The sequence below is a fragment of the Hemitrygon akajei genome, chromosome 5 (assembly GCF_048418815.1).
Source record: "Hemitrygon akajei chromosome 5, sHemAka1.3, whole genome shotgun sequence".
Classification (NCBI taxonomy): Eukaryota; Metazoa; Chordata; class Chondrichthyes; order Myliobatiformes; family Dasyatidae; genus Hemitrygon; species Hemitrygon akajei.
The window spans coordinates 176,477,934-176,505,248 of NC_133128.1; the positions used below are offsets into that span (position 1 = coordinate 176,477,934).

At 41.0% G+C, this 27,315-nt stretch overlaps 1 protein-coding gene across 1 annotated transcript in view; it reads left to right on the plus strand.

The window, feature by feature from the left end:
* LOC140728505 (myosin light chain kinase, smooth muscle-like) overlaps window positions 1–27,315 on the plus strand; it is a 341,168-nt gene that overhangs the window by 91,160 nt on the left and 222,693 nt on the right. The window contains exon 2 of the mRNA XM_073047317.1: window positions 17,555–17,734. Coding sequence (XP_072903418.1) covers window positions 17,570–17,734 — 165 coding nt within the window. The 5' untranslated portion in view covers window positions 17,555–17,569. The remainder of the gene's footprint in view (window positions 1–17,554; window positions 17,735–27,315) is intronic.

The window sequence follows — 27,315 nt, forward strand, 5'->3', positions numbered from 1 at the left end:
ACGGGTAACCAAAAATATGTAGAATTGAAATCGGGTTTAATATCACTGGCACACATTATAAAATGTGTTACTTTGTGACAGCAGTACAGGAGACCATAAAGTACAGGAGCAGAATTAGGCCATTTGGTCCATTGAGTCTACTCCACCATTTCATCATGACTGATCCATTTCCCTCTCAACCCCATTCTCCTGCCTTCTCTATGTATCCCTTCATGACCTGACTAAACAATAATCTATCAACCTCTGCCTTAAGTATACACAATAACTTGGCCTCCACAGCCACCTGTGGCAACGCATTCCACCGATTCATCAATCTCCGGCTAAAGAAATCACTTCTCATCTCTGTTCAAAATGGATGTACCTCTGTTCTGAGGCTGTGCTCTCTGGTCCTAAACTCTCACACTATAGAAAACATCGTCTCCACATCCACTCTATCAAAGCCTTTCAACATTCAATAGACTTGAATTAGATCCCCCCCCCCCCCCTCATTCTTCTAAACTCCAATGAGTACAGGTCCAGAGCCCTCAATTGGTCATCAAATGTTAACCCTTTCATTCCCAGAATCGTTCTCATGAACCTCCTCTGAACCCTCTTGAATGTCAACACATTGTTTTTAGATAAGGGGACAAAAACTGCTCTCAGTACTCCATGAGGCCTTACCAGTGTCTTATAAAGCCTCAACATTACATCCTTGCTTTTATATTCTAGTCCTCTTGAAATGAATGCTAACATCACATTTGCCTTCCTCACACCAACGGATCACAAGACCCTGTAGCGGATAATGAGGTCAGCTGAGAAGATCATCGGGGTCTCTCTTCCCACCATTACAGACATTTACACCACACACTGCACCCGCAAAGCTAACAGTAACAGCATTGTGAAGGACCCCACACACCCCTCATACAAACTCTTCTCCCTCCTGCCATCTGGCAAAAGGTACCGAAGCATTCAGGCTCTCACGACCAGACTGTGCAACAGTTTCTTCCCCCAAGCCATCAGACCTCTCAATACCCAGACTGATATCTACATCATTTATTATTATATCGAAATTTTGTCCTCTACTGTGCCTATTGTTTGTTTGTTTGTTTATTTATTAATCATTGTACTGCCCTGCACTGTTTTGTGCACTTTATGTAGTCCTGTGCAGGTTTGTAGTCTAGTGTAGTTTTGTGTTGTTTCATGTAGCACCAGGGTCCTGGAGGAATGTTGTCTCGTTTTTACTGTGTACTGTACCAGCAGTTTATGGTTGAAATGACAATAAAAAGCGACTTGACTTGACTTGAACTCAACCTGCAAATTAACCTTTAAGGAGTCGTGCACAAGGACTCCCAAGACCCTTTGCACATCAGATTTTTAATTTTCTCTCCATTTAGAAAACAGTCTATGCTTTAATCCTTCTACCAATGAGTATGACCATATACTTCCCTACTCTGTATTCCATCTGCCACTTCTTTCCCCATTCTCTGATTTGTCTAACTCCTGCTGCAGCCTCCCTGCTTCCTCAAAAACTACCCCCTCCGCCCATCTTTGTATCGTCCGCAAACTTGGCACTGTCTTATCCAATTTTACCTGGATGTATTGTCTTCTGCTTGATGACAGAATCATTTTGTTAGTCATTATAGTCAAATTTAAGCATTCAGATGTTTGGCTTGGCATCAGATTGACAGAAGTGATATCTTTGCATTTGTGATATTTAAACCCTCTATGCAGTCAGAAACAGCCTGGAAGAGTCCTGCATTATCGTTGAGATATAAGCAAATGCCTGCTTACGTGTTCATCGAGTCAGAGTACGACAGCAGAGAAGCAGACCCTCTGGCTATCTGTTCCATGCTGACCTCATCTCCTGCCTTGTCCCATCTACCTTCCCAAGTGCCCATCCGAGCTGCCTCAATGTTACAACTGAACCCGGATTTGCCACTTCTGCTGGCAGCTTGTTCCACCTCGTCAGTAAAGAAGTTGCTATTCACCTTTCACCTTAAACCTTCGACTTCGAGTTCTCGTCTTGCCTAACCTGAGGGGAAAAGCCTGCATGCCCTCATAATTTTGTATGCCTCTGTAGATCTCCCCTCATACTCCTGCGCTGCTAAGGAACATAGTTCAAACATTTCCCTCTAACTCAAGTCCTGGCAAAACCCTTGTAAATTTTCAGATGTTTAGATCATCGTTAGCTGGAAACGTTCTGTGGAAACTGCAGTATATAGCTCGGTTAATCTTTTTTGATGGCCAATATAAGGGATTATGCTTGAAGGACCGAAAAAAAATTAATAATGTTATTCTGTAATTTGATAATTTTAATCACTTATTTGTGAATGGTGAATATTGTTTTATACAGGCCATGTGCATCATTAAAATACGGAGCCTTGCTTCAATAGCAACAGAGAAGTTCCATTGATTTTTGTCTGACTCATTTGGAAGTCATCCAAACCTCTGAACGTGATAGGATGGCTTGCTCTGTGTCACAGAACATCCTCTACATGTTGTAAAGATTCTGGTGATTATAGTTTACGATTAGAAAATGTTCTAAGTAAAATCTTTATACCAAGTTTACAAAGATTGTTGCCCTCACACATTATACTGTTACATAGAGGAGGCACCGAGATAAAACGTACTGGATATTGTCAATTTCATGTGATTTATCTTCAGTGCACCTTCTGTCTCAAGATGACGTCAAATCAAAGCTCATAAAATTTAGTTACACGGCCCCGACCTTCTTACCAGAATGGCCTCGAATATGCACGTGCAGGTTTGTAGCATGAGTTACCAAGCCACTCCATTAGATGGAATATGACATTACTGTAATATGCCACATGCTACAACAATTGGCTGCACTCGACATTGATAGATAGATAGATAGATAGATACTTTATTCATCCCCATGGGGAAATTCAACATTTTTTCCAATGTCCCATACACTTTGATGTTTTAACTTAGTGCCCAAGAGATGTACCTTTACTGTTTAATTCCCATAATGTCTAACTGGTTTACGACGAAACATACCACACTCTTAGTTCCATAAGTCACAGGAGCAGAATTAGGCCATTCAGCCCATCAAGCCATTCCGCCACTTGATCATGACTGATCCCGGATTCCATTCACCCCCATATACCTGCCCTGCTGATCCCATTCAATCCCATACACCTCCCCTCTTGCCATAACCCTTGATGAATCAGGAATTTATCAGATTCTGCCTTAAATATACCCACAGACTTGGCCTCAGCCACAGTCTGTGACAGAGCATTCCACAGATTAACCTCTCTTCAGCTAAAAGACTTCCTCCTTACTTCCGTTCTAAATGGTCGCCTCTCAATTTTGAGCTGTGCCCTCTAGTTCTGGATATCCCCATCCTCTCCATATCCACCTGATCTAGTCCTTTTCAACATTCGGTAGGTTTCAATGAGATCCCCACGCATTCTTCTAAATTCCAGGGAGTACAGGCCCAAAGCTGCCAAACACTCCTCATATGTTAACACCTTCATTACCGGAATCATCTGTGTGAACTTCCTCTGGACTCTCTTCAATGACAGTACATTCTTTCTAAGATAAGAAACATAGAGACATAGAAAACCTACAGCACAATACAGGCCCTTCAGCCCACAAAGTTGTGCTGAACGTGTCCCTACTTTAGAAATTACTAGGCTTACCTATAGCCCTTTATTTTTCTAAGCTCCATGTACCTATCCAAAAGTCTCTTAAAAGACCCTATCATGTCCCAAAACTATTGATAGCACTCCAAGTATCTGACAAGTATCTGGGAGTACAGTTGGACGAGAAGCTAGACTGGACTGCCAACACAGATGCCTTGTGCAGGAAGGCACAGAGTCGACTGTACTTCCTTAGAAGGTTGGCGTCATTCAATGTCTGCAGTGAGATGCTGAAGATGTTCTATAGGTCAGTTGTTGAGAGCGCCCTCTTCTTTGTGGTGGCGTGTTGGGGAGGAAGCATTAAGAAGAAGGACGCCTCACGTCTTAATAAGCTGATAAGGAAGGCGGGCTCTGTCGTGGGCAAAGTACTGGAGAGTTTAACATCGGTAGCTGATCGAAGGGCGCTGAGTAGGCTACGGTCAATTATGGAAAACCCTGAACATCCTCTACATAGCACCATCCAGAGACAGAGAAGCAGTTTCAGCGAAAGGTTACTGTCGATGCAATGCTCCTCAGACAGGATGAAGAGGTCAATACTCCCCAATGCCATTAGGCTTTACAATTCAACTGCCAGGACTTAAGAACTTTTTTTTAAAGCTATTATTAATGCTTTTTGAGTTAGTGATTTAGATGCATATCATATTATTACTGAGTTAAGTATTGTATGTAATGAGTTTTTGCTACAACAAGTGTATGGGACATTGGAAAAAATGTTGAATTTCCCCATGGGGATGAATAAAGTATCTATCTATCTATCTATCTATCTATCTATAAAGGTTAAGCATTATCTCCTTATTTTTGTGTTCTATTCCCCTTGAAATAAATGACAACATTGCACTTGCCTTCTTTACCACAGATTCAACCTGTGAATTAACCTATTGGGAGTCCTGCATGAGGACCCCTAAGTCCCTCTGCACCTCTGATGTTTGAATTTCCTCCCTGTTCAGATAATAGGCCTGACCTCTGAGGAACACCACTAGTCACTAGCAGCCAACCAGAAAGGCCCCCTTTATTCCCACTTGCTGCCACCTGCCTGTCAGCCATTCCCCTATCCATGCCTGTATCTTTCCCGTAACACCATGGGACTTTATCTTGTTCAGCAGCCTCGTGTAAGGCACCTTATCAAATACCTTCTGAAAATCTAGGCAGATGACATCCACTGCCTCTCCTTTGTTTCATTTCATTCCAGACGTTTGAGCAAATATGTCAGATTGATATGTATTGACAGCATGACAAAGGTTATCTTTTGATTTCATTGGGTTGCCCTAAAACTTGTTGGATGTTTGCTTATCGTGACAGCCATTCTAAATGAGGAATGTTACGAGCATTTTTGCTCACAAAGACTTCTCTTGTTGAGTCCTACTGATCGTACTGATGTGGATTTCAAGACTGGTCGTGAGCCTCAATGACTCGAAGTACATTTATTGTCGAAGTACGTATGCAGTCATTCAATGTCTGTAGTGAGATGCTGAAGATGTTCTATAGGTCAGTTGTGGAGAGCGCCCTCTTCTTTGTGGTGGCGTGTTGGGGAGGAAGCATTAAGAAGAGGGATACCTCACGTCTTAATAAGCTGGTAAGGAAGGCGGGCTCTGTCGTGGGCAAAGTACTGGAGAGTTTAACATCGGTAGCTGAGCGAAGGGCGCTGAGTAGGCTACGGTCAATTATGGATAACTCTGAACATCCTCTACATAGCACCATCCAGAGACAGAGAAGCAGTTTCAGCGACAGGTTACTATCGATGCAATGCTCCTCAGACAGGATGAAGAGGTCAATACTCCCCAATGCCATTAGGCTTTACAATTCTACCGCCAGGACTTAAGAACTTTTTAAAAGCTATTATTAATGCTTTTTGAGATGGTGATTTAGATGCATATCATATTTTTTTACTGAGTTAAGTATTGTATGTAATTAGTTTTGCTACAACAAGTGTATGGGACATTGGAAAAAAAGTTGAATTTCCCCATGGGGATGAATAAAGTATCTATCTATCTATCTATCTATCTATCTATCTATCTATCTATCTATCTATCTATCTATCTATCTATCTATCTATCTATCTATCTATCTATCTATCTATCTATCTATCTATCTATCTATCTATCTATCTATCTATCTATCTATCTATCTATCTATCTATCTATCTATCTATCTATCTATCTATCTATCTATCTATCTATCTATCTATCTATCATCCTGAGATTCGTCTTCCCCACAGTCATAAAACAAATAACATTTCCACCTCGCTGACAAGCAGAGGGTGTGTGCTTAGCCTACTGCTCTACTCTCTCTACACCCATGGCTGTGTGGTTAGACACAGCTTAAGTGCCACCTACAAATTTGCTGAATTTCAGATGGTGACATGAGGGTGTACAGGAGCAGGATACATCAGATAGTTGAATGGTGTCACTACAACAACCTTGTATGTAACATCAGTAAGACCAAAGAACTGATTGTGGACTTTTCAGGAAGGGGTAAGATGAGGAAACACACGCCAATCTTCACAGAAGGATCAGAAGTGGAAAAAGTGAGCAATTTCAAGTTCCTGGGTGTCAATATCTCTGAGGATCTAACCTGACCCAACATATTGATGCAGCTGTAAAGAAAACATGACAGCGGCTATATTTCATTAGGTGTTTATGCAGAAATAGCATTATTGTCCATTTATGTACTATTTGCTTTTGACATACCATACTACAGACAATTCTCAAGGTGATGGTAACATTCAAATATGTTCTCTTATACTGTGTTTCCCAAATTTAACTGTGCTGGGATAAATCACAAGTGGCATTGCCAACATTGTGGTACATCTTTACTGCTTTGTACATAAAGGTCATCAATGTTCTTGTATGTATTTTGAATATGATCAACCCAAGACTGTGGTTAACAGTGAGTGATGCTTTTCATTAAAACTGACTTTATCACTGCAGAGGAGTGCACAACTGTGAAATAATTTGATTCCATACAGTGTTTGTTATGTTAATAAGAAATTAATTTCTGTCTGTGAGTTTTACTGTGTTACGTAGTTTGCTCTTGTATGTATGACAACATTTGAGACAGGGACTCCTATGAGAGACTGAGGAAAACGAGTAATGTGGCACGGTGAAATGAAAACTTTGGCTGCTAGGGCAAATGAGGAAGCAAAAGCAATCAGTATTATTGTACAGTGAGATGGAATTTATTAATGACCACAAAAACACTTTGAGGGTTGCAGCAATTGTAATATAATTGAATTTTACATTCATTTTGAGGTTAAGAAGAATGGGTCAAGTGTGTACTAGAGTGGATTTAATAGACAAATGAGTGGTATTTTAATTTTAAATAAGAGTTAAGGTTAGGGTTATGAGCACATTACAGCAGAGCTGGATGACATGAAATAGATTAAGTAAAGTGATCAGTTAGTCATGAAGCAATAGTGGCCTTTTAAGCGAATACACAGACTAACAAGAAGCAAAATATCCAAGTGGACCCACCATAAATGTAATATAAAACTCAAGGAAATAAACTTCTGGCAAGAAAATTGAATCAGAAACATATTATCAAAATAGCCAGATCAAAAATCTCAGAGGTGCTGAAGGATATGGGTGCAGCAGATAACCAAGGAAGCTGAGAAAATATTGTTAATTGCTAAAGAAATGGAAGACAAAAACACATAGATTAGGGTTCTTTTATACAGAGCAGTGGTGAGGTAACATCTGGTCTTCTGTTTATGAACTTGGTTACTTAAGGAAGGATAATAATGCATTGGAAAGTGTTCTGGAAAAACTTACAAGAATGGTTATCTTATGGGGAAATGTTGGATACGTTGGGGCTGTTTGTCTGGTGTTCTGATGGGTTAGAGAGGACTTGATTGAAACATGTGAGATCCAGTGATGTCCTTATAGTTTGAAAATGGAGAGCACGATTCCTCTGTGGGCAAATCTAGAACCAGGGCAATTCAGAAAATTGGAGCTTAAGAAAGATGAGGTAATTGTTTTTCTTTAGCTAGCCATGAATCTTTGGCTGATGGAAGCAGTTTGATTATTTTTAAGGCAGACACATTTTTGATGAGCAAGAGGGTAAAAGGTTATTGGGAAAAGACCTGGAATGTGAAGCTGAAGTTACAATCAAATCTCAGTGCTTGAGATGCCATTCCCTTCTCTCTCTAATTAAAAAAAAACTGAATCCTTTCCTGTGTGTGTGCAGAGCTCAGTGATCTCTCTGCTGCCAGCAAAATGTGATATGAATATATAGGTGCTGCGTCGAAAGATCTAGTGACTAGGAAACCAAGGACCAACATTACCTGTACCTCAACAGAAAGAAAGCGAGATCCATGCATGAGAGCATGTTCAGATGACATTCTGGAAAAATGCCACATTTGTCCACACTGATGGTTTTTGGAAACCTTTAAATCAGGGTTTCCCAATCTGGTGTCCACCGACCCTTCAGTTAATAGTAAGCCTTTATGACATAAAAAAAAGTTGGGAACCCCTGCTCTGGATGGACTGTTTGTAGACAGATTTGTCTTAGCTTCCTGTCTGGCAGTCCTTGTCCATCCCAGCCACACCTATCATGAAGCTTCCAGATGTGTAGAGTTACCACTGAGATGCCCATTAAATGAATACTTCACTACCTTCATGCTTGGTGCAAGCACTCTGTCATACTTGGTGGTGTTTGAGCAATTTACAGTGGGTTCTGAGGCTGTCCATTGAGCTCCTCCAATGTCAGGAAAGCATCACTTTGAGTAGCAAGAAAAGTAAAAATGTAGTGTGATGAATTATTAGTTCAATTAGACCGTTGGTGGAGCTGGGATTTGGATGAGTCTGTTGCGAGAAGCCTGAGAGTTCAATTTTTTCTGTATAGAGAGAAACATGAATTGCAAATTTTTGTCCAGTGCAATGAGGAATTTGATGCCAAAATGATTGCTAGCATGATTTATACTAGCTATTGGATTGGATAAGATTAGATTTGATTCAACTTTATTGTCATTGTGCCGAGTACAGATGCAAAGCCAAATGAAATGCAGTTAGCATCTAACCAGAAATGCAAAGAATAGGAGAACACTTGAGTATTAAAATACATTGTACTGTTTTGTAACATTTACTTTCACATTTCAGATCATGTGGTCAAAGAAATTCTAATTTCCCTTTAGCACTTTTGCCAATTATTCTAAATCTGTTAATGGCGCATTAACAAATAACTTAAATTTCCTTTATAAGTTTGAAAGGAAAATTGGGTTGGAAAGTCAATAATATGCTACCTCTTTCTGACCTGCTGTGGAAAAGCTGTTCACACATCTGTCGTGTGATTCAGTAGATGCTCCTGGTTGTTCTTTTTCCTCAGAATGTAGAGGGCATACAGGAGAGAGATATACCGGCTAGCTGAATGGTGCCACAGCAACAAACTTGACCAAAGAGCTGATTGTGGACTTCAGAAAGGGTGGGACGAGGGAACATGAATCAATCCTTGTAGAGGGATCAGAAATGGGGAGAGTGATTTCAGGTTCCAGAGTGTCCAGATTTCTGAGAACCTCACCTGAACATAACATATCGATGCAGCTACAATATAGGCAGGGCAGCGGCTATATTTTATTAGGAGTTTGAGGAGATTTAGTTAGTCAGCTAAAACAGTCAAACTTCTACAGACGTACCATGGAGAGCATTCTGACTAGCTGCACCACGGTCTGGTGTATGCACAGGATTGAAGGACGCTATACAAAGTGGTCAAATTAGTCAGCTCCATCATGGGTACTAGTCTCCATAGTATCCAAGTCTTCAAGGAGTGGTGAGAAAGGTGGCGTCCATTATTAAGGAACCCCATCATCCAGGACATGCCCTCTTCTCTTTGTTACCATCTGGAAGGAAGTACAGAAGCCTGAAGGCACACACTCAGGAACAGCTTCTTCCCCTCTGCCATCCGATCCTGAATGGACATTGAACCTGTGAACACTACCTCACTTTTGTTATTATTTGTTTTTGCACTATTTCAAATTTAACTATTTAATATACATGTACATATTGTTATTATTTATTTTCTATATTATGTATTGCATTGTACTGCTGCTGCTTATATAGGCATCCGTTAGTCTCGTGAGACCATGGATTTGCGCCTTGGAAGGTTTCCAGGGCGCAGGCCTGGGCAGGCAGTTGACCGGCAGTTGCCCAAGCTGCAAGCCTTCCCCTCTCCACACCACCGATGTTGTCCAAGGGAAGGGCACTAGGACCCAAGCAGCTCGGCACTGGTGACGTCGCAGAGCAATGTGTTGTTAAGTGCCTTGCTCAAGGACACAACATGCTGCCTCAGCTGAGGCTCGAAATAGTGACCTTCAAATCACTAGACCGATGCCTTATCCACTAGGCCACGCGCCTTAACACTACTGCTGCTGCTAGTTCTCTGATAATTTTGGGAAGTTTCAAAACAATCTTTTCCTGCTTTGAAGACATATATGCCTTTTTTATATTATTCCAGTTGTCTTTTGAACCAAAGTTTTTGAAACTGCTTTATTCCAATCTTGAACACTGTGACCCAGGACTTCCAAGGCTGGGCTCAGCTTGTTGGCAACTATTTAAGGGGAAACTAATAAAATTCCATGCTTAGCTCCTCATGAAATATTTTGCACTCCTTGTTACTCATTCAAATGTTGCCCCTGCCATACGGCTGACACGGCTCAATGATGTTATGTCATCAGCATTGTAAACCTGTTTCCCATAGCTGTCTCACATCGTGAACATCAATTGTAATGCTTTATTGAATAAAACCTTATGAATTTATCAATAACAAATTCCAGAGGAAAAGCAAATCCATACATTACACTTGGTGGCCACTTTATCAGGGACACCTGTACTCCTGTGTATTCATGCAAATATCTAATCAGCCAATCGCGTGGCAGCAACTCAATGCATAAAAGCATGTAGAAATAGCCAAGAGGTTCAGTTGGGTAGCAGACACCAACAGAATCAACAAACTCATTCATAAGGCCAGTGATGTTGTGGGGGTGGAACTGGACTCTCTGACGGTGGTGTCTGAAAAGAGGATGCTGTCCAAGTTGCATGCCATCTTGGACAATGACTCCCATCCACTCCATAATGTACTGGTTAGGCACAGGAGTACATTCAGCCAGAGACTCATTCCACCGAGATGTAACACTGAGCGTCATAGGAAGTCATTCCTACCTGTGGCCATCAAACTTTACAACTCCTCCCTCGGAGTGTCAGACACCCTGAGCCAATAGGCTGGTCCTGGACTTATTTCCACCTGGCATGATTAACTTATTATTATTTAATTATTTATGGTTTTATATTGCTATATTTCTACACTATTCTTGGTTGGTGCGACGGTAATGAAACCCAATTTCCCTCGGGATCAATAAAGTATGTCTGTCTGTCTGTTGTTCAGACCAAACATCAGAATGGGGAAGAAGTGTGATCTAAGCGATTTTGACTGTAGAATGATTGTTAATGCCAGCCAGGGTGGTTTGTGTATCTCAGAAACTCCTGATCTCTTAGGATTTTCAGATATAACACTCTAGAGTTTACAAAGAATGTTGTGAAAAACAAGAGACATCCAGTAAGCAGCAGTTCTGTGGGCAAAAATACCTTGTTAGTGAGAGAGGTCAGAGGAAAATAGCCAGACTGTTTCAAGCTGACAGGAAGGCGACAGTAATCATGCATCACAACACTGGTGTACAGAGGAGTATCTCTGATTGCACAACACGTCAGACCTTGGATGAGCTACTGCAGCTGAAAATCACAAACATACACTCAATGGCCACTTTGTTAGGTGCAGAAGATACCTAATAAGGTGACCATTGAGTCTATATTCTGTGGAGAAAATCAGTATTTCATTAAGAAATTCAGAATTAGAAGAAAATACAAAGTTTAAGTTGGTTACAGAATAAATAAGGAGGTATCCTCAAGTCTGTAATTTCAATGCAAATCTATAGGGAAAATGACAGCTGAATTACTTTATTAATTCATCAGACCCTGTCTTGGGACAGAATGCAGTGGCTTGGGATGGTACCAACTGCAAGGCTGTTTGTATTCATCATTTTTACTCTGGGGAAGTGGTTCCCAACTTTTTCTATGCCATGGGCCAATGCTATTATGCAAGGGGTCCATGAATCCCTGGTTGAGAATCCCTTCTCAAGGAAATTAACAACAGTTCTAGGCTTTAAGGCATTTGGAGTTGGTGTTGGTGATTCAGTGTGCTTCACATACCGTTCTGATTTCTGCTTGTGATGTGCTAACCCATAATTACTGCTGAGCAAACTATCTGGCCATAAAATAAACTAATTTTGTGCAAAGCAATTTCCTCCTTTGAAACCGACAAAATAGGGGGGAATTCAAGCTATTTTCTCTCATACCTTGGCTCCTGCTTTAATCATTTAAGTATGTTCTAATCTCTTTTCACACTCTAATGTTTAGATAGCTAATTACAATTGCACCCTGTCACATTGCTTGTGTGATTTCTTTGATGTAATTGGTTCCTCAAGGCCTGGTGCCAGGAAAAAGACCACTTCCTTAACGTCAACAAGACAAGGGAGATGGTTATCGACTTCAGGAGATCTCGTATCACTCATGTTCCCCCCCCCCACCGCACAGCGGCAGAACTGCAAGCCGTATCAAACTCCTGGGAGTAATGTCACGCACAACCTCTCATGGTCCCAGAACACAGCTCACCAACACCAATGTATTCTGACGTGACTGAAGAGAGCGGACTTTGCACGTCCATGCTCACATCGCTCGCGTGATGCACATCACAGCTTGGTACAGAAACTGCACTGCGGCATTCCAGAAGGTTCTACCACAGATGGTCAAAACTGCCCAGTGCATCACTGGCACCAGCCTACCCACCATCATGGACATGTATACAGAAAGGTGCCGGAAAAGGGCCAGGAACAACATGAAGGATCCCACCCACCCTGCTCGTGGACTGCTTGTTCCACTCCCTTCAGGAAGGAGGCTGTGTATACTCCGCGCCAGGATCACCGGACTCAAAAACAGTTACTTCCCCCAAGCCGTAAGGCTAATCAACTCCTCCACCCACTAACTCCACTGCTGTGTTATTATTTCCCATCAGTCACTTTATTGTGTGTTTTTGTTATTGTGTTCTTTATCTCTCAAGGATTTTTGTGTAGCATTGGATCCAGAATAACAATTATTTTGTTCTCCTTACACTTGCGTACAGGAGTTGACATTAAACAATCGTGAAAGAACACATCTCCATGGCGGGTGTCAGAATCCCTTCGAAACTGACACCGCACTGTAGCGGGCTTTGGGGAAAAGTTCAGAGGCTGAAAATGCAAGAGCTTTGTGGAAGCTTTTATTGGATGTCAGCAGCAATACCTTGTTAACTGTAAAATCTGGGTCAATGTACTATTTCCTTCATTCATGTCTGTTTATGTTGCCTTTGCCCCTCTTGACTTTTTAAATTTTACTTTCTGAAGCAGTTATTTTTTTGAAATTTAATCTGTAACAGATGGAGTATAAAGGCAGAAATGAGTAACCTGGTCCCAATTCAATGCCAATAATTCATTGGAAGGATTGTGCAGGATTCTGTCAGCTCCTTGCAAATACGTACATTTCTATCAAAGATGAGGTTGAAGACTCCAAACACACTCATTGCTGGAAAAACAGTCCTATATATCAATTACAGCTGACAGTTCTAGGTTGTATCTGGGCTTTCAGATCAGCGTCAGAAATTGTGGGATTTACTTTCCGTGTTTGTGTGAAAATTGTCCCTGAATTCTTCAATGAAATAGTTATGAGGATTTCCTCTGTGGAATGTGTCTTATTGATTTGCTTAATGGAATATTTTTCTGGAATTTGTTGTTGACATATTCATAAGGTTACATGAATCAGGTTTTCCATATTCTGTTTCTGAAATAACAAAGTGGGTTCAGATAAAGGCCATGCTGCAATAGCATCAGTACAAATTAGTGGTCAATAATAATTAGTGTTCACGTCAGCACTGGTATTCCAAAACCATCCAGATTCACACTGAGCACTTGCAACATCTGGCTGGAATTGGGTGTGGGGCCATCAATAAGCAGAAACATAGCTTTACTATTTAAACTTCTCCAATCCAAGTCAGTTGGACAAATTAATAAAATGTAAATGCTTAACCTTTCTGCTAGCATAAAATATGCTTGATGCACTGAAGCATAGTTGACTGTTGTAATCTAATAATACAATAGCAATTATATAAAAATCCCCATCAAATCATCGGATGTGATTACACTGATTAATTGCAGAGAAGGTTCACCGAGATGTTGCCTGGATTGAGAACTTCAGCTATGGAGAGGCTGGGCTTCTTTTCCATGGAGTGAAGGAAGTGTAGGTGTGACCTGGTTGAAGTATGGCAGATTATGAGAGACATAGATAGAGTAGATTTTTGCACAGAATGGTCGATGTCTGGAATGCAGTAGAAGAGGAGTCTATGGAATCAGATACAATTACTATGTTTAAAAGACATTTGGACAGGCATTTAAATATGCAAAGCAGAGAAAGACAGACTCCTAAAATGGGCAAATTGGATTGCTACAGATGGGCAAAAAGATCAGCATGGATATGGTGGCTGCTGTACAAATCCATGATGCTGTGATTGTTAAATTAACTTCCTGAATATTTGATTTAAGATTTCCATTTCTATGTATGGGTCTGATTTCAAGTATGATTTACTTGTTTTAAAGCATTATGACAGATTATGAAAGAAGCTTGAAAGTGATGGTCAAATTAGTTCTTGAAAAAAACCAACCAACCTCACAGGAGGCTAAGATACAAGGACAAACTAGCACAGATCCTCCAGAAGGATTGTGGAATTTTGGCTAAGCTCTCTGCAGCCTGACAGCAGATCTGCACATTGTGTCTTCAAGTCTTCCCGGGCACTATGGAAAACAGATTTTATTACATAAATTAAAAAATGGCTTTTGCTTGTCTGCTGGAATCCAAATTAAAAGAAAACAGAAGAGTAGTTACTGTGTGTTTCTCAAGACATTGTTATTGGACATAAAATGTTGAAAATGGAAGTTGGGCTGGCCGTGCTGAGAAAGGCATATTTGCCAGATACTGAAGAGTACATAACTAAACACTGAAAAGGTCATTTCTTGGAATTTCAGTGTCTGTATAATAGATTACTGATTGTTTTCCATTACAAGACGATAGCTGGGAGGCTTTTGCAGTAAAATATGATGCACAGGTATCTCCCACTGTTCCAGAACTGACGTGGAAACAAGGCAGACTCAAACTTGATGAAGATACCCTAGGAAAAAAAGGAAATTTTGAGAGCTGATTGTCTTTGAGCAATTTCCAACATTTTTAATCCAGATGATTGCTTTCCTGAAATATTTTAGATACCTTGTATAAATTGTATACAATTATTAATTTTCATTCTGAGTTGATGCAACCAAATTCGATTTGAATTTTGTATTGATATGTTACAGTAGGAAATGGTTGCATTTAGGCTGAGGGGCATTTCAAAAGGATAGAACAATTCACCTTCTGTTGGATATGCATTTCACACTCAGGCTACATCCACACCAGACTGGATAATTTTGAAAATGCCGGTTTTGCGTAAAAACAATGGGCGTCCACAGCAAACGTTTTTGAAAATACCTCCGTCCACATTAAAACGGGTATTTGGGCGAATCTCCCTACTGGGCATGCGCAGGACACATCTACAGAAAACAAGCGACATGTTTGGTGTCAAATCTTGCTGTGAAAGTGCGCGTTTGTGCAGTTACAGACTAGAAAAACTTAAAAGGAAATTGCCAAACGACGGACAGCTGTTGGCTCTCGCGCAGGAGGACTTAAAACAAAAAAAAACCAAATACTGGAGTGTATGGAGGCAACCGACAGGGAGTTCACGGACAGTATGACCCAGCTGACGACGAACATTGAAAAACTGACCAACTTTGTTGCATTAATAAAGCATTTTGTTAAATGTATAAAACATGTCTACATCAGTGTTGTCTTGTGTTTCCATACAATGTTACATTGGGCTGTTACCCATCTATTGTCAGAGAAGTTCTTGCATAAGTAGGTAAACCAGCTTCATACAAGCAAGGACAGAAAACAGGACAAAGTGAGTATACTTATTTATTCAGTAAGTTATGGGTCAAAGTATTTGGTGAGTACATTTCTAACTCTTCTGGCTTCAGTCTCGTTGCCGTCTGTTCTGAAATTGTTGGGTTGTGTGGGGGGTTACATTCAAGAAAACAATGAAATGCTGCACTGCTGCCACCATCTGTTCCGGCACGTCATGACAGAGTTTTTAGAAATCTCCAGTTACCCCGTCCGCACTGCTCTGCCCAATTGGCGTTTTCAAGTTTACACATTCTGGGGGGCGTTTTAGAGAAGCTCAATTTTCGGGGGAGGAAAACGCTGTTTTAGTGTAGACAGAGGGTAAAAACGAAGAGAAAAAGCTTCGGTTACAGATTTATCTGGTCTAGTGTGGACGTAGCCTCAGATTGAGTTGACTTAATTGTGCAAAGTTTAAAGGGACAGATTTCACTTCTCTTTTATTGTGTTCCTCCTGGAATTTTGATGTTCTCTTTCATGGTTTGAACAAGCAGGAGTCCTTTGGCGTAATAAAGACAGATACTATGGAAATATCAGTCACAACAATGTTCCTTTGTGTAAAAGTAGGTACTTTATAGTCGTGTGTTCAAATAATAGATACTGAGTCATAAAAAGGAAACATGAAAACTGATAAACGATGAGCCAAACACTTGGAGAGAGAGTGAGTGGGAAAGAGAGAGAGAGGGGAGAGAAAGAGGCACCTCCAGATGGAGCACCTCCACTCCACCTGTCAAAAGTAGAAGCTCTCATTAAACATTTTAATTCCGGTTCCCATTCTGACATGTTGGTCCATGGCTTCCTCTTGTACCATGATGAAGCCACCCTCTGTGGAGGAGCAACATGTTATATTCTGTCAGGATTGCCTCCAACGAGATGGCATGAGTATTGATTTCTCCTTCTGGTAACATTTTCCCTCCCCCTCCCTCCTCCTCCTCCTCCTCCTATTCTCCGGACCTCTTCTCTCCCGCCTATCACCTCCCTCTGGTGCCACTCGTTCTTCTCTTTCTGCAATGGTTCACTCTCCTCTCCTATCAGATTCCTTCCTCTCCAGTACTTTACCTTTCTGCCCACCTAGCTTCACCTATCACTTTCTAGCCATCCTCCTTCTGCTCCTTCAACCTTTTTATTCTGGTTTCTTTCCTCTTCCTTTCCAGTCCTGCAGGAGAATCTCAGCCCAAAACATTGACTATTTGTTCAAGTCCACGGACGCTGCCTGACCTACTGAGACCACCAGCGTTTTCTGTGTATGTTGAAATCCAGATAAAGTTATCCATCGGCACCTAAAGCTGAAGAAGCCAAACCTGGAGAAACTATGTCAGGGCTTGAGAAGGTTACAAAAATTAGGAAAGGTGGACCATGGAAGCATTTGAATAGGGAAAATTAAAAGTAATTAAAAACTCAGGAGCCACTGTAGCTCAGCAGAACCAAGGGTTTGGGAATATTGGAGTTTGCAGCATTACTACAGGGACAGATGAGTTTTGGAAGAATACCAGACTCCAATTTATGGAGGTTAAAATATAGCAGACCAGCCAGTGAGTATTGTAATGGTCAATTTCAGGAGGACTGAGAGCATGGATGAAAATTTTAGCAGTAGCTGAGTTGAGTCCTGATGTGATTACTATGAGGTATGGGTGATTAGTTGTAATAATGAAGTGATCTGTGGTAATTAGCACAACATTGGATCAAATAAAAGTGGTAGAAGAGAAGACGTATATCAACAGTAAGAAAAGATATTTAGAAATTTGCTGTTGCAGTATTTTATGGAAAGTTTGGTAACTACTAATTAGCTGAGGCATGTACTTGTTTATTTTCAGGTGTTTTCATATAACTTATTAACTAACACCTCTTTCTCATCATCAGATTGTCTAACCAACCATGGGAGATGTTAAGATTTCTCAAACTACCACTCGTATTTCCAAAACAACTCTAACGTTGGAAAGGCCTCAAGGGGACAGCTGCCCACCTGAAGTGCCTGTATTCACATTGCCTCCAAGAAATGTTCGTATTCCCATTGGTGGAACGGCCAGATTTGATGGAAAGGTATGTCAGTCTGAATTATGCTATTGGATTGGTACTTTTAGGTGAATGTACTGTGTTTCTGGTAGAGTCATAGAAAAAGTACAGCATAGAAACAGGCCCTATGGCCCATCTAGTCCATGCTGAAACCTTTTAAACAGCCTACTCCCATTGACTACGTGCCCCTACCATCCAGGTACCTATCCAAAATTTTCTTAAACGTTGAAATCAAACTTGCATGCACCACATGTGCTGGCAGCTTATTCCACTCTGTCAGGACCCTCTGAATGAAGAAGTTTCCCCTCATGTTCCCCTGAAACTTTTTAGCTTTCACCTTTAACCCATGCCCTCTAGTTGTAGTCCCATGCAATCACAGTGGAAAAAGCCTGCTTGCATTTACCCTATTAATACCCCTCATAATTTTGTATACTTTGATCAAATTTCCTCTCAATGTTGTAAGGAATAAAGTCCAAACCTATTCAATCTTTCCTCATTACTCAGTTCCTCCAGACCAGCAACATCCTTGTAAATTTTCTCTGCACTCTTTCAACCTTATTTACATCTTTCCTGTAGGTAGGTGAGCAAAACTGCACACAAGACTTCACCAATGTCTCATACAACTTCAACATAACATCCCATCTCCTATACTCAATACCTTGATTTATGAAGGCCAATGTGCCAAAAAGCTTTCTTTATGACCCTATCTACCTGTGATGTCACTTTCAAGGAATAATGGACCTGTATTCCCAGACCCCTTCTACCAGGCTCCCCAGTGCCCTTCTGCTCACTGTGTAAGACCTACCTTGGTTGGTCCTACTGAAGGGCAAAACCTCACACTTGCCTGCTTTAAATTCTATCTGCCATTTTTCAGCACATTTTTCCAGCTGATGCAGATCCCTCTGCAAGCCACGATAGCCTTCCTCACAGTCCACTACACCCCCAGTCTTGGTGTCATCCGCAAATTTGCTGATCCAGTTTACCGCATTGTTATCCAGATTGTTGATATAGATGACAAACAATAACAGATCCAGCATCAATCCCAGTGGCATTCCACTACTCAAAAGCCTCCAGTCAGAGAGGCAACTCTCTACTACCCCTCTCTGGCTTGTCACACAAAGCCAATGTCAAATCCAATTTATTATTTTATCTTGAATGCCAAGTGACTGAACCTTCTTGACTCACCTCCCATGTGGTACCTTGTCAAATATCTTGCTAAAGTCCATGAAGACAGCAGCCTCTGCTTTGCCTACATCCACTTTCCGGTAAGTTCCTCAAAAACTGTAAGATTGGTTAGAAATGATCTCTCACAAGCAAAGCCATGTCGACTATCCTTTATCAGTCTATATCTATCCAAATACTTATATATATGGTCCCTTTAGAATATTTTCCAATAACTGTCCCACTACTGATGTCAGATTTACTGGCCTATAATTTCTTGGTTTATGTTTAGAGCTTTTCTTAAACCGCAGAACAATATTGGCAATCCTCCAATCTCTGGTACCTGTCCTGTTGCTAAGGATGATTTATATATCTCTGCTAGGGCCCTGGCAATTTCTGTGCACATCTCCCATAGGGTCTGAGGGCAACTTGTCAGGCTCTGGGGATTTATCCACCCTGATCTGCCTCAGGACAGCAAACACCTCCTTCTCTGTAATCTTTTTAGGGTCCATGAAGTCGATGCTGCTTTGCCTCACTTCTATAGATTTTGTATCTCCTTCACCTTGTCTGCTAGCATAACTTCATGCCATCTTTAGCCCTCCTGATTACTTTCTTAAGCGCTCTCTTGCAGTTTTTATACTCCATAAGCACCTCATTTGTTCCCACTTGTCTATACCTGATATGCACTTCCTTTCATTCTTAATCAAGGCACTAACATATCTTGAAAGCCTAGGTTCCCTGCACTTGTTATCTTTAACAAACAAGAAAGAATCTGCAGATGCTGGAAATCGAAGCAACACACACAAAATGCTGGAAGAACTCAGCAGACCAGGCAGCTCTATGGAAAAGAGTACAAGTCAAACACAGAAGGGTCCCGGCTCGAAATGTCAGCTGTACTTGTATCTTTACCTTTTATTCTGAAGGCCACATACGAGCTTTGTACTCTTAAAATTTCACATTTGAAGGCCTCTCACTTATCGAGAACATTTGCTAGAAATCATCCTGTCCCAATCCACACTTGCCAGATCATTTCTGACACCATCAAAGTTGTCCTTTCTCCAATTAAGAATTTCAATCTGCCAACCAGACCTACCCTTTTGCAATTTTGAAACTAATGGCATTGTGATCACTAGATGCAAAAGCGCTTCCGTACTCAAACTGCTGTTACCTGCCCTGTCTTGTTCCCTGGCAGCAGATCAAGTTGGGACTTCTCTATATTGATTAAGGAAACTTTCCTGAATACATTTGACAACCTCTATCTCATCTAGTCCTTTTACAGTATGGGAGTCTTAGTCAATATGTGGAAAGTTAAAATCACCTACTATAACAACCTTCTGTTTCTTGCAACAGTCTGTGATCTCTTTACAAATTTGTTCTACATCTCTGGGACTGTTGGGTTGTCTTTAATATGGCCTCATTAACGTGGTCATACCTTCTTTATTTCTCAGTTCCACCCATAACACCTCATTGCACAAGATCTGCAGTTTATCTTGACTGAGCACTGCTGTGACATTTTCCTTGACTAGTAACAGCCCCTCCTCCTTTAATCCCACCTGCTCTATTGCGTCTAAAACAACGAAACCCTGGAATATTGAGCTGCCGGTCCTGCCCCCCCTCCCCACAACCAAGTCTCCCGAATGGCTACAACATCATAATTCCAGGTGTTGATCCATGCCCTGAGCTCATCTGCCTTTCCTGTGATACTTCTTGCACTGAAATAAATGCAGCACAGGACTCTAGTCACACCATGCTCAACCTTTAGTGTCCTGACAACATCTGTCTCCACAGCCTCTCCCCGAACTGTTCAGGGACTCTGGTTCCCAGTCCCTCCAACTCTAGTTTAAACTCCACCATGCAGCACTAGCAAACTTCCCCGTGAGGATATTTGTTCCCTTCCAGCTCAATTGCAAACCATCCCTTCTGTACAGGTCCCACCTTCCCTGGAAGAGAGCCCAATAATCCAAAGATTTTCTGCCCCCCCCCCCCCACACCATCCCCTTAGCTACATCTTAAACTGTATAATCTTCCTGTTTCTAGCCCCATTGGTATGTAGCACAGTTAGCAATCCTGAGATCACAATCCTGGAGGTCCTGCCCTTTAACTTAGATCCCTGAATTCCCTTTGCAGAATCTTGTCACTCGGCAAAGAAAAAGAGAATTCCTGCAGTTGCCCAACTTTAACAATTTCCAAAAGTGTCATTCAAATCTGGTCTGCTTATGAAGCAATCCTCCAGCACATGATAATCTAAACGCTCAATGCTGGTCAGTCCAGTTAAATTATAAAACAAGTCATTATAAAATACAGTAAATTGGACGAATACAGACATTATAACTACAAATGCATTATTCCATATTACTAATTATAAATTATAACTTAGCTTCTTCACACTTCTTACACAGTATTTTGGTTTAAGTTATTTGGCTCAGTAATGCCTAAGTAAATAAGTATACTGCATTTTTTTTTGTCTACCTGCAATTATGCTTGAATAGGATAATCCCTGAGGAATTCCTGAAGATCACGCATTACTTTCTGGCTTACCTGTCACAGTGTGGTTTTTGTTTCTGAAATGCGGTCCTTACAAACAGTGGGCATGTAGGCACTTGGCTTATCCAATTTCATCAGTCATGTATGGAAGTTTGCATTGAAAAACATACCAGTACAATTTTTCCTTTTGTGTATGCACGCTATCTGACAGCAATTTAAATGTCAAGTTTGAAGAGTTCAATATGGTTTCAGAGAAGGTCTCAGGCAATACTGTAATGGGCTCACTTATTGAATGCGCTGTTCAGAATCAGAATTCTCGGGTAGTTATTTCAAATAGATATCCAGAAACATCTCTCCTAACTTCAACAGAATTACAGCAAAATTCAATGAAGAACAGCATGTTTCACATCACTTGGGACAAACAATATTATTTTTACTGTATAAAATTACAGTGTATTTAGCTGAGAGAGTCTAAATCAAGCAATTGAGAAAGTGGATTAATTTATCTTCCCCATATAGAGGGCATTTTATCTTCTTCTTTGTGTTCTGCACCTGCAGTTCAATGGCTGTTCATAAAACCCTGTACCATCGTATGTCTCCAATTGCCAGAGACAAACATCTACTCAGTCTGATTAGAATTTCTCTCTTTTATTTTTGCAAATTCTCTGTTTATCTCCTTTTTTTTCTATTGGTGGTTCATTTCTCCATATTCTATGTCGAAGAGTTGGGAGTTTTTGAAAACAGATTTATATTTATGAGCATCCAACAATATTTCTATGGCCCTGCACTTGAGAAATTTGTGCAATTTTTCTCAGTTATTTGACATAAGAGCAATCAGAAATTGAAATGTGAGTAGGCCATATGGTCTCTTGTGCCTGCTTCACCATGCAATAAGGTCATGGCTGGGTTTTTAATCTTTGCATCATTTTCCTGCATGAATCACAAAGCCCTTGATTCCTTTGACATATAAAAATCAATTGCTTCCTGAATTTTTCTTAGCATCCATATTCTATATCTTAACTATGTTTCTCAGTCTTTAATGAACAAAGCTCTAAACTCTGGAGTACTTTCCTATTATGGATTTAATGTGAAAGCCTGCAAGAAAATGAGTCTCAGAGTTGTATATGATGACATTTTGAAGATAAATTTACTTTGAGTTTTGAACTTTGAAGCCTTCCCACCTTCTTTCCTCTCCTTAAAACCTACCTTGTTAATCAATCTTTTGAACATCTGCCACAGGTTTAAGGTGCTGGGGAGTAGGTACAGAGGAGATGTCAGGGGTAAGTTTTTTTTTACGTAGAGAGTGGTGAGTGCGTGGAATGGGCTGCCGGCAACGGTGGTAGAGGCGGATACAATAGGGTCTTTTAAGAGACTTTTGGATAGGTACATGGAGCTTAGAAAAATAGAGGGCTATGGGTAACTCTAGTAATTTCTAAGATGGGGATCTGTTTGGCACAACTTTGTAGGCCGAAGGGCCTGTATTATGCTGTAGGTTTTCTATGTTTCTATCTGCTCTAGTATCTCCTTGAGTAGCTGACTGTTTTTTTCTCATTTGTTTAATTTCCTGTTCATGTGTACACTTTTACTCTTTAATCAACACACACAAAATGCTGGTGGAGCTCAGCAGATCGGACAGCAACTATGGAGGGGAGTAACGTTTTGAATCAAGACCCCTAATCAGAACAAGAAAGGAAGGGGGAAGAAACCAAACCTGCCGAGTTCCTTTATCATTTTGTATTTGTTGCTCTGGATTTCCAGCGTGTGCAGAACATCTTGTGTTTATGAATTACTCTACGATCCTTCATTGGAATGAAATGGGAAAATATGTGTACCAAATATCTAAAATGACAGAGATTTTGCAGGTGTTGGAAATCTTGAGCAACGCACATAAAGTTCTGGAAGAGTTAGGCAAGTTTGGCAACATCTATGGAGGGATATACAGTCGATGTTTTGAGCCGAGACCCATGATCAGGATGAAGAAGGGTCTCAGTCTGAAACATCAATAGGTGATTTTCCTCCATAAATGCTGCTTGACTTGTTGAATTCCTTAAGCATTTTGTGTGTGTTGCTCCAAATATCAAACATAATTTAGATTTAGACTGCTGACTTAAATTAAACTTAGCCCATCAGGAAACTCAGAAGCAGCAGAGGCATGAAATCAATTGCAAATGTCTGGTTGAAGGTTTGTTGATAGAATAATTCGATAACTATTAACGAGGAGCAGAAATTGATATTCAGGACTGTTGAAACCTTGCCTGTTGACTGGGTTTGTGGCTTTGCCTTGTGTCATAGGTTTCCAGAGAGGCTTATGAATGGGTAGACTTGGATAAGGGGCCTGTGGGAGTGTGAGAAATATGAGCTCTGAGTAGGGTTTGAAGTGCAGCTCTGCTGGCCATATCAAGCTGATCTGGTGCCTCAGCTGTAACTGCCGCCTTGAGGTCAGCATATGTGCACTTAGCTGGGCCTTTGTCCTTGACGCTCTAGACCCTTGGGATTGGTAGTGATGTCTTATGGCGACTGGCCCCCAGAGGCTTGATCACCCTGCCATAAATCTGACAGCAGAATTATGCCTGTCAGAGCAACCACTGAGTTTAAATTTACCATTCAGCAGCATGTAAAATTGAAACCAATAATTAAAGAGCAAAATACTTAATAACTTCCAAGAACATTATAAAAGTGCTTAGGATTAATAACGAATCCATGACTGGACTTGCATTATTATTAAACTTTAAGTAAACGTGAATGTGAAAGCAAGTTCCAGTTTATCACAGCATGTGTGTGGAAGTCCAAGACGGCCTGTTGTTTTCAAAAGTTCCAACTGGAATTATTATTTACAGCCAACACAACTTACTCCAAAAGGAAAATGTTTGATGTGTTCTGGAGTGTGCATAGTAATTTAACTTGTAGGGTTGTATTAAATACAAATATTCTGTATTTAATAAGGCACACACTCAGCAATACCAGAACAGCTTCTTCCCCTCTGCCATCTGAATCCTAACTGAACAGACAGACGGACAAACAAACTTTATTGATCCTGAGGGAAATTGGGTTTCGTTACAGCCGCACCAACCAAGAATAGTGAAGAAATTATAGCAATATAAAACCATAAATAATTAAATAAAAATGTTAATCATGCCAGGTGGAAATAAGTCCAGGACCAGCCTATTGGCTCAGGGTGTCTGACACTCCGAGGGAGGAGTTGTAAAGTTTGATGGCCACAGGTAGGAATGACTTCCTATGACGCTCAGTGTTACATCTCGGTGGAATGAGTCTCTGGCTGAATGTACTCCTGTGCCTAACCAGTACATTATGGAGTGGATGAGAGTCATTGTCCAAGATGGCATGCAACTTGAACAGCATCCTCTTTTCAGACACCACCGTCAGAGAGTCTAGTTCCACCCCCACAACATCACTGAATGAGTTTGTTGATTCTGTTGGTGTCTGCTACCCTCAGCCTGCTGCCCCAGCACACAACAGCAAACATGATAGCACTGGTCACCACAGCCTCGTAGAACATCCTCAGCATTGTCTGGCAGATGTTAAAGGACCTCAGTCTCCTCAGGAAATAGAGACGGCTCTGACCCTTCTTGTAGACAGCCTCAGTGTTCTTTGACCAGTCCAGTTTATTGTCAATTTGTATCCCCAGGTATTTGTAATCCTCCACCATGTCCACACTGACCCCGTGGATGGAAACAGGGGTCACCGGAGCCTTAGCCCTCCTCAGGTCCACCACCAGCTCCTTGGGGACATTGAACCCTTGAGCGCTACCTTACTTTTTAAATATTATTTCTGTTTTTTGCATGATTTTTAATCTATTCTATACGTGTATACGGTAATTGATTTACTTATTTATTTTTTTCTTCTATAATATGTATTGTATTGAACTGCTGCTGCTAAGTTAACAAATTTCATGTCGATGATAATAAACCTGATTCTGATCTGATTCTGTACATAAATTTAATTAGCTTAATTGGCAGAGAGCTTGTTTTCATGCTCTCTCTGCTTCTTCCCATCCCCATCCCCCTTCAAACACGGGATTTCTTGCTACTAGGCAACGGGTAGTCCTGATGAAGTGTCTCGGCCCGAAACGTCGACTGTTTATTCTCATTCATAGATGCTGCCTGGCCTGCTAGGCTCCCCTAGCACGTAGTGTGTGTATATCTTGTTGTTTCTTTTCTCAGGGTCTTCCGTGTAGATTCTAATGGAGCCTGTTCTTCCCCCAGGCTGTGCATTCAACAGTTGTAGACTTTCAGCCACAATGAACCTCCCCTTTAAGCAATGAAAGTTGGTAAAAGCAGTGTTTCCACTTATTATAGAAACCCACTGGTGAAATAACTAGTCCAGTAGTCATTGCCTGGCAACCTTGAGGTTGCTATGTCATCCACATCCCATTCAACATCTCGAGGATAAGTTGCCCCTTTCATTGGGAGTTATTGAATTTAGGAAAATAATACTTCTGTTCCTTTAAGTGTGATTTGAATTTTTGCGTTCCTAAAATTCTCTGGAGCTTCCGTCTACAATATTTTCAATTGCTTTTGTACAGCTTTTCCTATTTGTTCACTTCTCACTTTCATCATATGGGGGTTTTCACCCCCCCCCCCCCCAGTATCAGAAGGCAGAGCGTTCCTATGAAACAGTTTGTAAGCCGGAATGTCGTAAAGTGAAGAAGCAATTACCATTTATTTATATGGGAAAAATTTGTGAGCGTTCGCAGACCCAAAAAAATAACCTACCAAATCATGCCAAATAACACATAAAACCTAAAATAACAATAACATATAGTAAAAGCGGGAATGATCTGATAAATGCACAGCCTATATAATGTAGGAATACTTTTCTGCACTGTCCACCGCAGGGAAAATCTCACGCAAGCACTCTCGGCAGCATTCCCGGCAGAAACACACGGCGCAAACACACTCGACAAAAACACTCTTTCCAGTAACCCTTAAGCTATGAAGCTACCAAGTAACACATAAATATACACAGCCTATATAAAGTAGAAATAATGTATGTACAGTGTAGTTTCACTTACTGGAATCGGGAAGACAGTGAGCACACTGATGATGGTGTGTTAGGCTGAGTCGTCGGAGGTAGAGGAGACTGGGGTGTCATCTCATTGTCGTCCGTTTCCATCACGGCAGGCAGGTCATCATCTTCTATGTTTGCCTGCCTCGATGTCGAAGGTCGAGTTTCGACGTCTGATGTGGAAGGCTTGAAAAACGACAGTATGCTTGACTGCTTAGCCTCGTGCATTTTTCTATCATACAGTTCTTTGTAAGCACTCAAACCTTCCCGCAAATATGCCCTAAACCTACGTACCCTTTCAAAATTAAAGTCATACTTTTCTGCAATTATTGCAGCGCTGTCAATCGCAGCGAAAATCTCAGGCAATTGCCTCACGTTCAGTTCCTGGACGACTTCACTTTCGGGCCATTCGCTACTGCATTCGGTTTCAATTGTTATCCTTTCCTCTTTATCAGCTCTTCATCTCTCAGTTCTTGGTCATGGGATGCCAAACCTCTTCAACATAATCTTCGTCAACTTCCACAAACCCTTAGCCAAACTCACTATGTCCTTACTTCGTTCACCACGATCGAAACGCTTAATTATGTCTAGATTTATGCTAAGTGTAACATGCTCTTTTAGGCTTTTCTGATAACTTAGAACTCATCTTGCTAAAGATGATGCACAAAATAAATCGAGATAAAGCACAGATGCTCACAGGCACGTGTTTAAGCAATGCCGGCTAGAATGCAGTTCCGGGGGAGGAACTTGGTTGCTCGGCCTTTTTTCACGCGCTACTAACAGTGAAAACACCTTCTGTTAGCGAAAACAGGTAACTAATGTAGGTCTTTCGTAACAGCGAGGTGTCGTAGAGCGGACGTTCGAAAAACAGGGGACACCTGCACCGACAAAGTGGATGTCATTGTTTGCCCTGAGTCCAGGAAGGAAGGACAAATTGC